Source organism: Naegleria gruberi (genome assembly GCF_000004985.1).
Source record: "Naegleria gruberi genomic scaffold NAEGRscaffold_1, whole genome shotgun sequence".
Lineage (NCBI taxonomy): Eukaryota > Heterolobosea > Eutetramitea > Acrasida > Naegleriidae > Naegleria > Naegleria gruberi.
The window spans coordinates 713959-729505 of record NW_003163326.1 but is presented as its reverse complement, the minus strand read 5'-3'; the positions used below and the strand labels follow the sequence as shown (position 1 = coordinate 729505).

The window sequence follows — 15547 nt, the reverse complement described above, 5'->3', positions numbered from 1 at the left end:
TTCGAACATTATTTGCATGTCTGCAATTTTATTTGTAATTTCATTATTGGTTTTAGTATTTGTGTAAATAAATTAGTATGTAAATTTATAATTCATTCTGAATTTTCCAAACTTGGATGTTGTTGATTGCAGAGCTACTCTGTCCATTAATGAATCCAAAAATAGGGCACAATCTATAAATTCTTTTCTAGTTTGTGTAATTATTGCATAATGGGTATCTGGCAAATCTGTTATGTCCACATTTTCAATTTGAATTTTGAACTTTAAAATTAATCCAAACATTTTCAAAATAATATCCATAATAGGTTTAGCTGATGTAGAGAGTAGACACTGTTTGATTAATGAATCAACAAACTTTTGATGAATTGATAACAATCTTTCCATATTCAAATCCTTATCTTTTTGGTGAAGTAATTCTTTAACAAAATCAGAAAAGGATGATTCAATAACCTCTACAAAGATGAACGTTTTGAATACCGTTATAAAATGCTGAATCTCTTGTCTAAATAGTTGGAGATACTTTAGTCTTTGATTGGTTATTCTAGTCTTTACCTTGAAAATAGTCCAAATATCCAACAGTGAGCAATCGATCCGTTTGATTTTAAGTAAGAGTGCATGAATTGATGCATATTTTCCCATCATGATTGGTGTTAATATTAACGAGACAGGAAACTCAATGTCATAATGTAATAACAAATGATCGAGACTTGTAACAGAGTTGTAATCTAAAAAATTAATAACCTTAGATTCATCAATACGGAAGTTCAATTTGGATACAATACTTTCATCTCTCTCTGCATGGCCTGTAATCTTTAATGCCTCTTGCATAGCTCTATTTACAATATAAATATCAGAATACAGAATACCCTTTTTCATGCCTTCATGCAAAATATTTACAAAACAATCATGAAAGTCACCAGCTCGAAAAAGGAAAAAATTATTAATAATACTAAAATACTCGCTCAATCTATAGTCGTGAAATAACATCTTCACAAAAATGCTGTCGATCATGTGTTTTTGCTGGAATAATACTGAAAAAATACTCCTCATAGTTGCTACCTCAATTGGTAACTCTATGAATGGCCTTTGACTCTCCAACAAGTTGGAAACACTTAAAGATTCTACTCTCATTAATAAGGTTGCATCTTCATCATCAATCAGCTTGTCTAAATCTTCAATAATCAATTGAGAAGGAGCTTCACTCATCAGAGAATCTTCATCCTGTTGCTTGGGAGTGATTTCATTCAGTGTCTTATTGAGGTTCAGACTCTCCTCAAAAATATCTACATTCATTTTCTTTCTGTATTCTTCCAAGATCTCTTTCTTTAATTTATCTCGTAATTTGTTCTCCTCTTCTTGAAATCTATCCAATAATTCTTCACCAAATTTCAGTCTTTCCTCTTGAGCTCTAATTTTTACTTCCAATTGTTGTAATTGGGTTTTCATCTCTAAGGTTGCGTCTTTGTGTTGTAATTTTTGTAATTTTTCACATTGAAGCTCATAAATTTTCAAATCTTGTTCAGTGAAAAGAATTGTGATAGATTTAATTGTTGAGGAAATGAAATCTTTGAGAATGTAGTGATCTGGTCTACAAGACTTGATTATTCCTACGGTATTGCCAGTAGTAAATATGTCATTTCCCCATTTTAAAATGCATGAAGGTATTTGTTGGGCATCCACAATGTGAGCATTCCACATTTCAGTACAATGATTTGAGGTATTCTTTTGAATAAAAAACTCTCTACTAAAATCATCAGCAAGCTCACCAAAAAATATCCACTTATTTATCCAATATAGGTATGGCTGGAAAGTATAGTAGAGTAATATAAGAAGAATATTCGTAGAATCTGGCCTATTTGAATTTTCAATAGATTGAATTTTTTCATACATTAAATTGATGAGCTTTGCTCCCTTGGGCAGTTGTTTAACTCTACTAGATATATACAGATTCTTACTCTGTATATTATCAGTAAGAAGTATGGAGAATTCATCATTTGCATTTTTCTCTTGTATGTCACATTCAAATATTTCAGACAACACTTCTAAACGTTGCTTTAAAGGAGTAATATGATGTATCAAGTTAAGAATTGTAATTCTACAATCACATCCTGAATAGTCTGAGACTAGAGTAGTTAGAATATTTGGAATATCTAGTATACATGACTTGTACCAATTCATGACATGAGAAAGACCTTGTCCACAACTCTGCAAGCATTTTCCAGTATAGGTTAAATCTAGTTGAGTATATTCTGTTATTATTTCTAAACGTTTGAATAGTGATCCCATGTTGGCCACTACCTGCAAAGATTGTCGTAGTCCTAGAAATGATAATGTCTTTATCCTCACTGGTTGAATTTTAAAGCAAAACTTTACAGAATCCCAAATAAATACATCCGATGAAATACCTTGTAGGGCTAATATGCCAAAATTTACAAGATCAGACTCTTGTATTTGTTGAGGATTCAATCCAAAACAAAGTCTCTCAAAATAATGTTTGTGTTCAAAAAGTTTGTCACTGCTTTGTTCTGTGAAATAGATAGATCGCTTCTTTTTTTCTGGTTTCAATTTTAAAACTGATTGAAAATCACTTAGTGGTCTCTTTAGACTTGATATGTCAGAATATTCAAAATTTTCAAAGAAGCCTTCAATCTTTGAAAGTGGTTGCATTGAATATAAACTAGTATTAGATTGAGTATTGCTGGCACAATCAAGTACATTGGGGAAAAAATCAGATTGGCTACTTAAATTCAAATCCTCCAATATCATTGAATTTTTACTTTCTCCACTAACTGATTGAATGGATGAAATATCAAAAATTAAATTATTTTCCTCATAATTTTGGTCAATGTTTTGAGAAATTAAATCATTAAATAAAAGAAGAAGAAATGAGCTCATTTTCATATCCAATAGTTTTAGGGATTGAAATAAACGCTCAATTTTTTGGGCTGTCGACTCTTGACCTCTCAATTTGAGTGTGCATACCAGGGTATCTATTCTATAATCCAATTCACAAAGTTTAGATGGAAATTGATCTGATGATTCAGAAAAATCGAATGGGGGAATATACTAAATATGATAAATCCTTTAACAGAACAATATAACCTACATTTTCATTCCTATCTATCAGGATAGAAAAACAAGTCCTTTTGGTGTTCTTTACAAGTTTTTCACTAACTCTATCGGAATTATCTTGGTTAACAACAATTTGAGTTGAGAATTTACTATATGACCAACCATGTGTTTCCGAATAAGAATTATACTGTTGCTGACCGGACAGAAGTTTTCGACAAAGCCTCTCTACTAATGACAATATGCTTGGCTGAGAAGAGGAAGCCATTTTTTTTTGGCGCGCAAGACATGATTCATACAATCACTGCTCGATGAATCAAAGGTTATTATGACTTTCCTCAGTAAACACTATACAATTAGTTTGTAGTCGTCTCTAGTATCCTATCTCTTGTTCTTCAATATAAACCATGTCATTGGTAAGAATAGACACGTGTTATCCATTGGATATAAAAATTCATTTTATTAAAAAATAGCAGTACAGTTGTATTATAACAGTTTTCAATTAAATAATAGGTGGATTTTCTTGATGATTACACTCACAATAATTATGAATAATTCTAATTAAATACAATGATAAATCGGATACCCGCAGGTTCAAAATCAGCTAGCAGCTTGCTGCTACACAACAACAAACGAACAATGTACAAAATATTTTCACATCATACATTCCTTTTTACTTGCTTTTTCATACTAATACTTTTACTCTGTTGTACATATCCTTCCTCTTTCTTTGTAAACTCACGAGAAACAAAATTACTTCCAATTACTCGGAATCAAACAATTAAAAAAAAGCCAAGCAAGCGAGAAACATCTAGAAATCTATCATTAATTTATAAGGATGACTTTTTGTCACATAAACATTCATCATTTTTAGTAACAACACTGAATGGAAACGTACATGCTATAGATCAACAATCCTATCAAACGTTGTGGATTTGTGATAAACTTGGTGGACCTCTGATAAGAACATCTAAACAATATAGTGACATTCAGGTAATACCATCTATTAATGGGAATATGTATGTGTATAAAAAGGGTGATGGCATTCAAAAACTACCAATGACTGTAAATGAATTGGTGAATAGAAGTCCATTTTATGGAAATGATGGAACTCTGTATACTAGTTCTAAAAGTAATGAGATTTATCTTGTAGATAGTAAATCTGGTACTGTTGTAGAGGATCCAAGCAATCACTCTGAGGATATTATTACTATAGTAAGAGTTAATTATCATGTTAAATCAATGGATGCACATGACAAGTCTTTAACAAAATGGAATTTTACCTATTCTGAAATTTATCCACTCTATCAAGAAAATTATGAGGACAGGTTAGGAGCCCTATCAACAATCGACAATCATCTATATTTATTCAAAAGAAAAGGGGCCAAAGATGCTAGACAAGCAATATCCCTCTCATTTGAATCTCAACCAATGTCTGTCTTTAGACAATTAAATGTTGCCCACCGTATTTTTTCTGAACCAAGTTCTGCCAAGTATAGAGATGAATCTATTTTCCGAAAGGTTTTGATGCCCATTCAAGAATTATCCATTTCTGTACTAGATCCACAACAACAAGAGCAAACCATTCACATCAAACACAACAAGTTAATAGATTCATTCTATGCACTTGAACTACCAAAACATCTTCCTCTTGTGGTGGTACCATCCAAACATCATAACACCTTGCAATTAGACCACTCCAAAGAAGATTCTATTTTAATGTTGCCATATGAATCTGTTCCATCAAAGGGAAAGAGTACCATTAATGCCGAAGAAAAACCAACAAAAAATAATCTTTTAATTGACAATAAGGTTTGGGAAACAAATGAAATATCACAAGAAGAAAATAGCACAAGCATATCTGTGAATAATGTGGATCAAACTGTGGAAAATTATACACTAATTATCGAAAATCAAGATGACATACATCCAAATATTGTTCAAAAAGATGACCAGTACTATTATATTTTGAGTCAAGATGATGAATCAAACAATGAGTTTGATCAAAACTTTAGTGAAAAGTTTACTGTAACCTTCATTAGTGTAAGCTTGATTGCTGTACTCTCACTAACAACCATAGCAATAGTTATCTTTATACAAAAAAGAGAGGCCAGAAGAAAGAGACGAAAAGAAAGAGAATTAAAAGAAACAGCAGAAAAGACTGGTGAATCATCCACTCCAGATACAGCCAAAACACCTGACACCTCTAGTGCATCAACTGTAGGAGTTACCACTACTACTTCAACCAACACCAATGAATACACAATTGGAAATATCACACTGTTTTATAACGAAATTCTAGGTTATGGCAGTAATGGTACAATAGTTTACAACGGTGTTTTAAAGTACAAGATTAATGAAGCATTTATAGTAAGAAAAGTAGCTGTTAAGAGAATGTTAAAAGACTTTGTTAAATTTGCACAAAAAGAAATTTCATTACTCATAGAGAGTGACAGTCACACCAATATTGTAAGATACTATGCCCAAGAAGAGGATGAACAGTTTATTTATCTGGCTTTGGAGCTTTGTACAGGAGGAACTATGGAACAATACCTTCAACAACATCCTGATTTGAGCTATCCAGAAAGACAAAGAATTCTCAAACAATTAGTCATGGCTATTGACCATATTCACCAACTGGGAATTGTGCATAGAGATTTAAAGCCTGCTAACATTTTACTTGACGAAGAAGGAAATGTAAAACTCAGCGATATGGGCTTAGGTAAAAGATTGGAGCAATATCAAAGCTCATTCTACGAACTATCGAGCATTATTAACACTCGGCATGGAAATAGTGGCAGCAGCAGTAGTGAAGGAGCAGGTGAAGATAATGGTGGGAAAAATAAGAATGCTGCTATTGTTGGTACTATTGGGTGGCAAGCTCCTGAAATATTGCTTCACATTGAACAAACTCTACAACAGATCGAAAATGGAGAAAACCCTACCCAGACTCAACCAAACGAAAATCCGGCCATAGTACCTGCCAACTCAAATGGTAATAATGCCTCTATTCTCCAAAATAGAATGACCAAAGCTGTAGATGTTTTTGCTCTTGGGTGCATAATTTTCTTTGTGCTCACAGGTAAGCATCCATATGGAAGACGATCTGAAAGAGAATGGAATATTTTGAATAACAAACCAGTAGCCCTTATTGATGAAATTAGCAATCAATCCAAACAAAATCAACGAAAGAGAAAAAAACATTTCCACAGAATTGACACATCTGTAATGAAACTAATTTATGAAGAACTAATAGTTGCAGATCCCACTAAACGTATCAGTGCCTCTCAGTTATTAAAACAATGCTTATTTTGGGATTATAGCATGAAGTTACACTTCCTTAGTGATGTAAGTGATCAATTGGGCAAAGAACCAGAGAATATTGTTTATAAGGAGCTTCAAAATGCAGCTGAAAAGATATTCAACGGTAACAAGACATGGGAAACCCAAATTGATGATGGTGTCTATCAACAAATTAAATCTGTAAGAAAATACGATTACACAAGAGTGTGGGACGTGCTAAGATGTATCAGAAATTTAAAGTCACACTACAGAGAATATCAACTTCAAACTACCAAAATATTGAAATGTGGATGTGACAAGCTGCCAGACGGTATTTTTGTTTACTTTGATTTGGAGTTCCCCAACTTATTCCCTGCTGTATATGAGTTGGTTAAGACACACTGGTCTGATAGACTTCAATACAAAAAGTATTTCTATTAAAGTGATAATTTTTATTGTGTTGCTTGCAAACTGGTACAGCAACACATGAGAAACAATGTTTCCCAACAAGCACATTAACACGTCATCATCATTCAAATTTATTGTAATTTACTTCCAATATTAGAGTTTCATTTCCAGAATAAAATGTCAAAGTGTTTTTTATTGATACTTCCTCTCTTCGGAAATGCAAAAAATTGTAAAGTCATTACAGTTTGCTGTTTTCTGATTGACGAGGTACCATTACATTTCACACGTCAATCAGAAAATTAACCAGAGATTGATGTAAAAACCACTAGCGAAAAATTTATTGTGTTCCAATATAATACGGATTATTATAATTAGTTTACGAGCAGCCCCGCTAGCTCAGTCGGTAGAGCGTTGGACTTTTAATCCAACGGTCGTGGGTTCGAGCCCCACGTGGGGCGATTGGTTTTTTATGTAAAAAATCAAATAAATTATTATTTTTTTGCTGTTTGTAGTCAATTAAAGCGGGAAAAAATGAATACAAACCAAAGAGGTCTCAGTTGGCTTTCGGATTTGTCGAATCAACCAAGCAATAACACTTCAATTCAAACCAATGGAAACCTCATATCATCATCATTAAAAACCTATAGTCCTTCGAATAATACAAATAATCATCTAAATAATTTTCATCATAATTTAAACTCGAGTGATTTAGTAAATACAGGCAGTAGTAGCAGCAACAATAACTCAGCATTCGGAGAGGATCTTGACGATACAAAATCAACAGTCAGTAACGAAAGTAATTCGAGTAGATTTAGTTCCATCAGTGGACACTCTTCAACAAGAAAAGACAATTTACAAAAATTATTAATGACAACAACTTCATCAAACCGTTACTCTGACATGTCTCAGTCATCAACATCGATAGATAGCTCGGCTCTTTCTTGGGATGAGATGCAAAATGTACTCAAGACTGGCTCAGCAGAGAAAGAAATGGAACAGATGAAAGATAAAATCGAACAACTTCAGAAGAATAATCTTACTCTTTCACAATCTCTTTATTCAACAAACAAGGAACATTTACTCCTAATGAATACGTTGAAGGAGAAAATTCATGAAGTATTTCCAAATATTCTTGTTGAAAATCAAAAATTAAAAGATCAAGTGAAGGATCTGACGAATTATGTAATGAATCTGGAGAAGCAAATCGAAAAGCTAAGATGTGAAAATGAGCACTCTAAATTAATATTGGAAAATAAGATAACAGAGCTGAGGAAGGAAATTGAAGGATTAAAAACCAAAACATCCACATCCAATAAGAATGACCGAATCGATGAGCTGATTACTGCTAGTATTAAACCAATAGAACAAACCCTAAGAAATAATAATATAACCATTAAGAGATGCTCAGATGACAGCTATCAACTAGGTCAGTTTAAGTTGAATGTAAATTTGGAAAAGAAGGGTGATAGTGAAATAGTGCAGGTTCTTTTGAAAGATAAGACAGTTCCTTTTGATGACTTTTTAAAAACGTTTTGTAACAAGTTTGTAATGAAATAATATCTAGGGTATCTGTCATCTTTTAAAATAAATAAATTTAATAAGGTGATCATTTCTTTTTGTGTAACTTTTCTTTCATCTTTTCCAACTTTGTTATTCCTTTTGGTTTATCATTCTTTTTATCTTTCTTATCCTCCTTTTTATCCTTCTTGTTCTTTTTATCCTTCTTTGATTTCTTTTCTTCAACAGCTGGTTCCTCAGGTTGTACAGTTTCCTCTGGTTCTTGTTGTTCTTCGGAGATAACTTCTGTTTGGATATTCTCATCATTTGTTTCATCAGTGATTGCAATAACTTCAGGTTTTTCTTCCTCCTCTTCAGTTGTTGTTGTTGTTGATGAGGTTTTATGTTTTCCTTCCATAATTTCAGGAACTGTAAAGAGTGGTAATGAATAAATAGATAAACTGGTCTTCATGTAATCCAAATGTTCTGCATCTGAAGCATTTTCCTCTCGTGATTTTAATTGATTCAAAAGTGACGGTATACTATTGATAGAAATTCCTTTTGATTTTGTTATTTCTGGTCTCAAGTTATAGCTTTTAGCAATTTTGGTGGTGTAATTAAATATTAATCTAACGTCCCGAGTCTCCATTTTGTTATATTGTTTGTGATGGAAATACGAAATTTTAACAACTTGTATTTGCAATTTTTTTTAATCAGCAAAATAATTGAATTTGAAAAACAAGAGAATTATTTGGATTTATTTACAAGTTAAAAGAAGCTCAGCTCTTAATAAATAAAGAGAGTATTGAATATTATTATTGAATAAAGTACAAGTAAAATACATCCTAGTTATCTTTTGATGGTTTTTGTTTCAGTTTAGAGACCAGCCATTTCAATCCACTTTCAATACCTTCACCTGTGACTGTGCTCACACTTTCAACATACCAATCATGTTTTCCATTAACAAACTGTAACGAGTCTTCCAATTCAAATTTTGCAATCAATTCAGTTGCAGAAATAGCACCTTCCTTGTCTCTCTTGTTAGCAAAAATTAAAACCGGAACATTCTTCAGATCAGGATCTTCCAATAGATGAAATAATTCTTGTTTAGATTCTTTTAATCTATTATGATCTGCGCTATCTACAATATATATAATACCATTTGATCCTTTATAATAATGTTCTATTAATGTCATTAAGTAAAATAAATTAAATTGTCAGATGATGAAAATATAATAATAAATTAAATTCAAAACGGAAACTATTTTGAAGCACTTACTCCAAAGACTTCTAATGTTCTTTTGTCCTCCTAAATCCCAACAATTAAAAACAACTCCTTTGTACGAAAATTCCTTTACATTGTAGCCAATTGTTGGCGTCACCGTTAAATCATCATCCAAATCAGTTTGGGATTTTGAAGATTTCTTATCACTACTACTAGTCACCAGGCCCATCTTTATCAGTAAACTGGTTTTACCACTATTATCCAAACCTAATATTAAAATTCTTGATTGGGTCAAATTTGCACCTTTGAAAAGAGAAAGAAAAGCACCCATTTTTTTAAATGATTAATTTGTAAAACTTCATATTCTGTATTGTTTATAAGAGTTTAAAGTTCACAGTTTCTCATCATCTTTTAATACTAGTAACTGAATAGAATAAAAAACAATGACTAAAAAGATTAATAGTAGAGGCATGGAGTCCATCGCTTCGGTCAGGTAGTTACATTAAAAAATGAGTGTATTAACTGCATCAAAACTTGAAGAATTATTAAAAGAAAGAATCGGAGCAACCTTTGTTCAAGTGGAAGATCAAAGGTATGTTTTAAGGTTCAAAATAAATTAATTATCATCATTAATCAAATAATAGTGGAGGGTGTGGAAGCGGTATTTATTAAATTTAATTAAATTTTATTAAATTACTTGCAAATTAGCATTTTCTGTATTTATTGTAAGCCCTGAATTTGAGGGAAAGAAATTATTGGAAAGGCAAAGACTTGTCAATACTAAACTCCAAGAAGAAATGAAAGGAATTCATGCATTTTCATTCAAAAAATGCATTACCCCTCAACAATATGAAGAATATCTAAAAGATAATTAACTAATTCTAAAATGAATAAAGGAGATTATTTTGATTTTATAAACCAATTCTAAAAGATAATATTGATTTTACATCTTCCAAATGTCTCATTGCTTCCAAGAAGGGCAGTAAATTTAGCAAAGCTCTGTCACGTTCATTATCTCCCATCCAATTTGAAATTGGAATTGCATTTTCTTGGTACCACATGTAAGATATAGGACTATTGTCGATGATCATACATTTACTGAGATCATCAGTCACTGTTTTCAAATCTTTTACATAGACACCATGTTCAGTGACATAACATGATGATCTAAATAATCGTTTTACAATCTTATCAGAATGGTATAATCTATCAATGACTGGGTTTGCATAATTTTTAACACTAGCTGTAAAAATTACAACATTATACCATTCACATACTTTTTCCATAAATAATTTCAAATGAGGCCTTTCAGAAACATAAAATGTACAATTTACATGATCTATTTGAACATCCAAAATATAATTGTACAATCTCTCATGATCAGCTCTTGGTGGTGTAGTGCTGGCGTGAATTAATGTTTCATCCAAGTCCAAAATTAAAAACTTTTTTGATTGTTGTGTTGGTTTTTCAGCATTAGAATTGGAACGGCTTGTCCTACCTGACAGAACAGACAAGAACCCCAGTGGGGGTAAAGAGCTCGAGGAGGAATTTGAAGAAGTGGAACTATTTTGAGTTGAATTATCATATTCCTTTGATTTTCTTTGTTTCTTTTTCTTAGATTGTGGGGGAGAAAATAATGAATGCAAAAAGTTCCAACTATTCACAAATAATGAATAAAAAACATTCATAATTGACATTATAATTATTATAGGATAATTTAAAACAGTAAATAATTTAGGTATTGGTTTTACATTTAGCTTGATTAGTGGTGTCCTATTTTCTTCCTCCTGTGATGATTGAATTTCTTGTGAATTGATCATTGGAGAAGAGGAGGCACTATTATTCATTACGGTATTGTTTGAAATATTTGATGATTTAATACTACTATTATTACAAGTTAAAAGAGAGGAATGTGTTGTTGTATTTTGGAGGTAAGAAGTGGAGGAAGTAGTCATCGGAGAGAAAATATTTCTTTTTCTCCAAATTCCGTTTGATGATAGGGTGGATGTATTTGTTTTGTCAATTAATTGATGACTTGTGTTGCCCACATTTATCACACAATTTTTTCTTATCCAAAGTAAGAAGGAAGGGGCAATATGGCGTAAATTGAAGAAAAAATTGTTATTGCCATTATTACAACAATAAAATTAATTGGTAGTATTTTGATTAAACACACTCTTATTGGAAGTGATGATATAATCTTGAGAAATTTACAATTAATTATTATTTATTCTATTTAAATTGTAAAAAAATGAGAAAAAACAAGGGTTCACTATCCTCCACACGATCAGTGCCGAATCTTTCCGCATTACGAACGAATAACAACACACCACAGGTGTTGACCAATAACATTTCGAATGCAATTCTTGGATCGTCAACAACAACATCAACAGGATCCTCCAATTCAACAAGTCAACAAGCAACAAATGGAACATCAGGTGTTAGTAATATCAATGCAGCAACAACAGCTCTTAGTTATTATTATCAGCACACTCCTCTCCCACCTCATCATCAAAATTTATTACAATCAATTTCATCATCGGAAGCAACACCTCAACTGTCGGCTGATGATGTTCAACAATTATCAGAAATGTTATATTTTCCAAAGTATAAAAAGGCTGTACACAGTGCTGTTTGTTATAGGTGTAAACATCAGGTTGTTCAAATAATGTTCGAGACAAATGGTGATGAAGAAAATCCTCCAAAACGAGCATTCTTAAAAGTTTATGATCCATCATTTTATAATTTAAATTATGATCAGAATATGTCATCATTCGAAGAATCTGAAAATAGTGATGGTCAACCAACAGATAATTCTTTTACTCCTACCTCATATATGGGAACTTATGAATCAAGCCCTTTAACATCTTTAAATGAAAGTTCAGGCTATTTACCAACCAATTCAGATCAACCAAGTGCTGAAATTTTGTCGTCTTCTCTCTCAAAAAATGTTTCCTTTGCATTGCCAAGAAAAACAGATGCAGTAAAAGATCCTAGACCAACAACACCAAATAATCCATTACAAAAATTGACTCAACAGGATAAAAAGAGATTTTCCTTCAATCCAAATGCAAAGAAAAAAGAGCAACAACAATTAAGACAATTACAATTAGAAAAAGAACAACAACAAATGAAACTTCAACAAAGAATGAATCAATTGAACGAGGATGTTGATTTTTTGGACAAGTGTGTAATATCCAATGAGGAGTACGAAATGAATGTAGAATATGTAAAACAATTGTATCAATATTTATCCGATGTTACTCAATTGGATTCTCCACTTTGTATAGAGTGTATGGAACAGGTATCATCTCAATTGAATCAACAATTGGAAAAGACAAAGGAGGAAGAAGCTATTTATACCAATTTCAAATCTAAAATAATTGAAGAATCATCTGGTATGAAAAATGAAGCAGATTTACAAAATGAGCTCGACTTACTAGAGGAAGAAGAGAAATTACTTCGTAAGGAGTTGGACCTTTTACAAAAAGAGGAAGAAGAGTTGAGCTTACGTGAAAAGCACCAGACAGAAAAAGAGGATAAATTTACAAACCTTCAAGAGAGTTACTGGAAAGAATACAATGATTTTCACAACGAACTTTTGCTCTATAATGAAGAACGAGAGGCTATCCAACAACGTATCATACATGTCACAAAGGAAATGGAAAAACTCAATAGCACCAATGTTTTTAATGATGCATTCCACATTTGGTATGAAGGCCATTTCGGAACAATCAATAACTTTAGATTAGGAAGATTACCAACACAAAACGTTGAATGGAATGAAATTAATGCTGCATGGGGTCAGGCAGCACTTTTGCTTTTCTCCTTGTCAAAACACAAACACTTTGCATTTTCAAAATACAAGATTATTCCAATGGGCAGTTTTTCAAGAATTGAAACTTTAGATAACAAGAATAGTTATGATCTATTCGGAGGTGGAAGTAATGGCGGTTTATTTTGGCAATCTAAGTTTGACAAGGCGATGGTTGCTTTTCTTCATTGCCTAAAAGAAATAGGCACTTTTGCAGAAAAACAAGATACCTATTTTGAGTTACCTTACAAGTAAGTTTTACAATTTTCATAATCATACTCATTCATTTTCAGGATTCAAGACGACAAAATTGGTGGAAAAACCATTAAACTTGGAGATGATGCAAACTGGACTCGTTCATGTAAATATGTACTTACAGACTTGAAATATTTGATTTCCTTTTGCGTTTCTAGATAATTTATTATTTTACAATATATTTAATTACTTGTTCTCAACACATACAAACAAAAAGTTACTAATAAAGGTCGATCTACCAGAGAATCTAAAACAGTGACTATCATCATATTTCCTCTTGGATTAATCTTGTCACCAAACAAAACACTAGCAACTGGATAACCCAAACTGTTCAAAATCAAAGCTTCATTATTATTCTTCTTATCATCAAAACAACCTCCTTCCATAGAATACAAATATTCTCCATTGACAAGGTACATTCTAATCTTTTTCTTTCTGATTGTTTTCATCTTGTGGAAACACTTAGCAAATACATGTCCTTGAGCATCTCTTATTGTGTATTCCTTTTTCAAGAATGAACTCTTTTCCAAAGTGTAAATCTTCTTTCGATTCTTTGTGTCAATTAAATTGGTAAGATTATTGGAAGATTGTTGGACTATTCCAACAATTTCACTCTTCTCATCAGAAATATTACCATAAACATAAGGAACTTCATTGCAATTTTCAAAGATTACAAATCTATTGTACAAGCAAATGAGTGGCAATTGGAAAACTTGTTTTTGGGAGTTGAGCCATTCTGGTAACACTTGACTCTCTAACTTGATTGTTGCATACAAGTCGCCAATCACTTCTTTTCTACTATTGTCTGTTTTACTCATACCACACCAAATTTCCCACTTTCCTTTTAGTTCTGGTTTCATCTCATTACTGTCATTTGGGAAGAGAATTTCTTTGAGTGGGATATTGACAACACCATAGGCAAAATCATTCTTTGTTGCACCAACTTTAGAATACAACCTAACGTCTAACAATAGTTCATTATTTGGATAGATAGTAAGATTGTACTGTTCATTCCACTCTGGAGATCTTCCAGACTTTACACTGATACTTTTCAATCTCTCATCACGATTCTGACCAAAGTGTTCAGGATTTCCAATACCCATATAGAAAATTGGGTTATCTTGTCTTTTCTTTGGAGAAGGTCTCAATTTATCAGCCTTACGAATTAGCACTTGAATTTTTACACCATCTTCAGAGTTTGGACTTGTAATGTTATTATTTGAGATATTCATAGTAGATGTTGTTGCGGTATTATTGCCATGGTTTGTATCTTGCAGAGGAGTCTTGTACAAATCTGTTGCCTTGAATAATTCATCTCTAAGTTTAGCAATATCTGTTGAGAATATGTTCATTCCTCTATTTCCAATTATTGATATGGTTATATTTTCATTTTGAATTTTCGATATTTTCAACAAGTCATACAATTCAATTACTTTCTTAATGGTTAAATCTTGAGAGGTGAGGTATATTCTATAACTAGTCAAGAACAAATGTCTTATTTTCATGTTGTCAACAATGACAACACAATAGTACAAAAATTGCTCGTTAACCATTGCAATATGAGTGTTTTCAAATTTTGAAATAATGTCCAAACTTAATGCATGTAAATTATTTTTCAATTCCATAAACTCCATCTTTTTTTTACTATTACTATTTCCATCTTCGACAACAGAATCCATGATTATAACATGGTCCTTAGATTGTGTCATTGATTCCAATTCTGGTAGAATATCTTCCAATGATGTACTGTATTGCTCTGTTAGGTCCTTAATAAATTGTACTTCCTTTGTGGAAAGTTCCTCACCCTTCACAACTTTATCTTCAGCGATATCGTGCAAAGAGTGCAAGGTATCGTGAATTTCATGAACCATTACATTGCATAAATAATAGTTCTTATCCTCTTCAGTAAGGTGATTCATTTGCTCAGTTTTTTTAAAATCAAACACAAGAGCCACACACCTTGAAGATATACTATTATATTCAATAGGCAGTATATT

The 15547-nt window shown here is 32.1% G+C and overlaps 8 protein-coding genes and 1 non-coding gene across 10 annotated transcripts; 4 read left to right on the top strand and 5 right to left on the bottom strand.

The window, feature by feature from the left end:
• Positions 1–72: 72 nt before the first annotated feature.
• NAEGRDRAFT_61337 (uncharacterized protein) lies at positions 73–2895 on the bottom strand (the record flags this gene model as incomplete). Its single annotated transcript, XM_002683106.1, has 1 exon — positions 73–2895. The coding sequence occupies one exon, from the start codon at positions 2893–2895 to the stop codon at positions 73–75; it is 2823 nt and encodes a 940-aa protein (XP_002683152.1).
• A 2715-nt stretch (positions 2896–5610) lies between these two features.
• NAEGRDRAFT_29467 (uncharacterized protein) lies at positions 5611–6792 on the top strand (the record flags this gene model as incomplete). The annotated part of the gene is made up of 3 exons (XM_002683425.1): positions 5611–5875; positions 6047–6210; positions 6262–6792. 3 exons carry the CDS (start codon positions 5611–5613, stop codon positions 6790–6792), a joined length of 960 nt encoding a protein of 319 aa, XP_002683471.1.
• Positions 6793–7144: 352 nt separating this feature from the next.
• Positions 7145–7217, top strand: NAEGRDRAFT_t9. Its single transcript has one exon. It is a non-coding gene; the product is annotated as a tRNA-Lys (tRNA).
• Positions 7218–7290: 73 nt separating this feature from the next.
• NAEGRDRAFT_61335 (uncharacterized protein) lies at positions 7291–8316 on the top strand (the record flags this gene model as incomplete). The annotated part of the gene is made up of 1 exon (XM_002683424.1): positions 7291–8316. One exon carries the CDS (start codon positions 7291–7293, stop codon positions 8314–8316), a length of 1026 nt encoding a protein of 341 aa, XP_002683470.1.
• Positions 8317–8365: 49 nt separating this feature from the next.
• NAEGRDRAFT_61334 (uncharacterized protein) lies at positions 8366–8905 on the bottom strand (the record flags this gene model as incomplete). The annotated part of the gene is made up of 1 exon (XM_002683105.1): positions 8366–8905. One exon carries the CDS (start codon positions 8903–8905, stop codon positions 8366–8368), a length of 540 nt encoding a protein of 179 aa, XP_002683151.1.
• Positions 8906–9045: 140 nt separating this feature from the next.
• NAEGRDRAFT_77755 (ARF/SAR family small GTPase) lies at positions 9046–9812 on the bottom strand (the record flags this gene model as incomplete). Of its 2 annotated transcripts, XM_002683104.1 has the most annotated exons (3): positions 9046–9439; positions 9536–9680; positions 9702–9812. In XM_002683104.1, the coding sequence occupies 3 exons, from the start codon at positions 9810–9812 to the stop codon at positions 9102–9104; spliced, it is 594 nt and encodes a 197-aa protein (XP_002683150.1). In that variant the 3' UTR covers positions 9046–9101. The 2 variants fall into 2 exon arrangements, with proteins under 2 accessions (XP_002683150.1, XP_002683149.1); XM_002683103.1 differs by having other exon boundaries at positions 9536–9812.
• A 368-nt stretch (positions 9813–10180) lies between these two features.
• Positions 10181–11328, bottom strand: NAEGRDRAFT_77754 (CTD phosphatase; the record flags this gene model as incomplete). The annotated part of the gene is made up of 1 exon (XM_002683102.1): positions 10181–11328. The coding sequence occupies one exon, from the start codon at positions 11326–11328 to the stop codon at positions 10393–10395; it is 936 nt and encodes a 311-aa protein (XP_002683148.1). The 3' UTR covers positions 10181–10392.
• Positions 11329–11732: 404 nt separating this feature from the next.
• Positions 11733–13550, top strand: NAEGRDRAFT_77753 (autophagy protein 6; the record flags this gene model as incomplete). The annotated part of the gene is made up of 1 exon (XM_002683423.1): positions 11733–13550. The coding sequence occupies one exon, from the start codon at positions 11733–11735 to the stop codon at positions 13548–13550; it is 1818 nt and encodes a 605-aa protein (XP_002683469.1).
• Positions 13551–13632: 82 nt separating this feature from the next.
• On the bottom strand, positions 13633–15469 carry NAEGRDRAFT_77752 (histidine kinase; the record flags this gene model as incomplete). Its single annotated transcript, XM_002683101.1, has 1 exon — positions 13633–15469. One exon carries the CDS (start codon positions 15467–15469, stop codon positions 13733–13735), a length of 1737 nt encoding a protein of 578 aa, XP_002683147.1. The 3' UTR covers positions 13633–13732.
• Between the last annotated feature and the right edge of the window lie 78 nt (positions 15470–15547).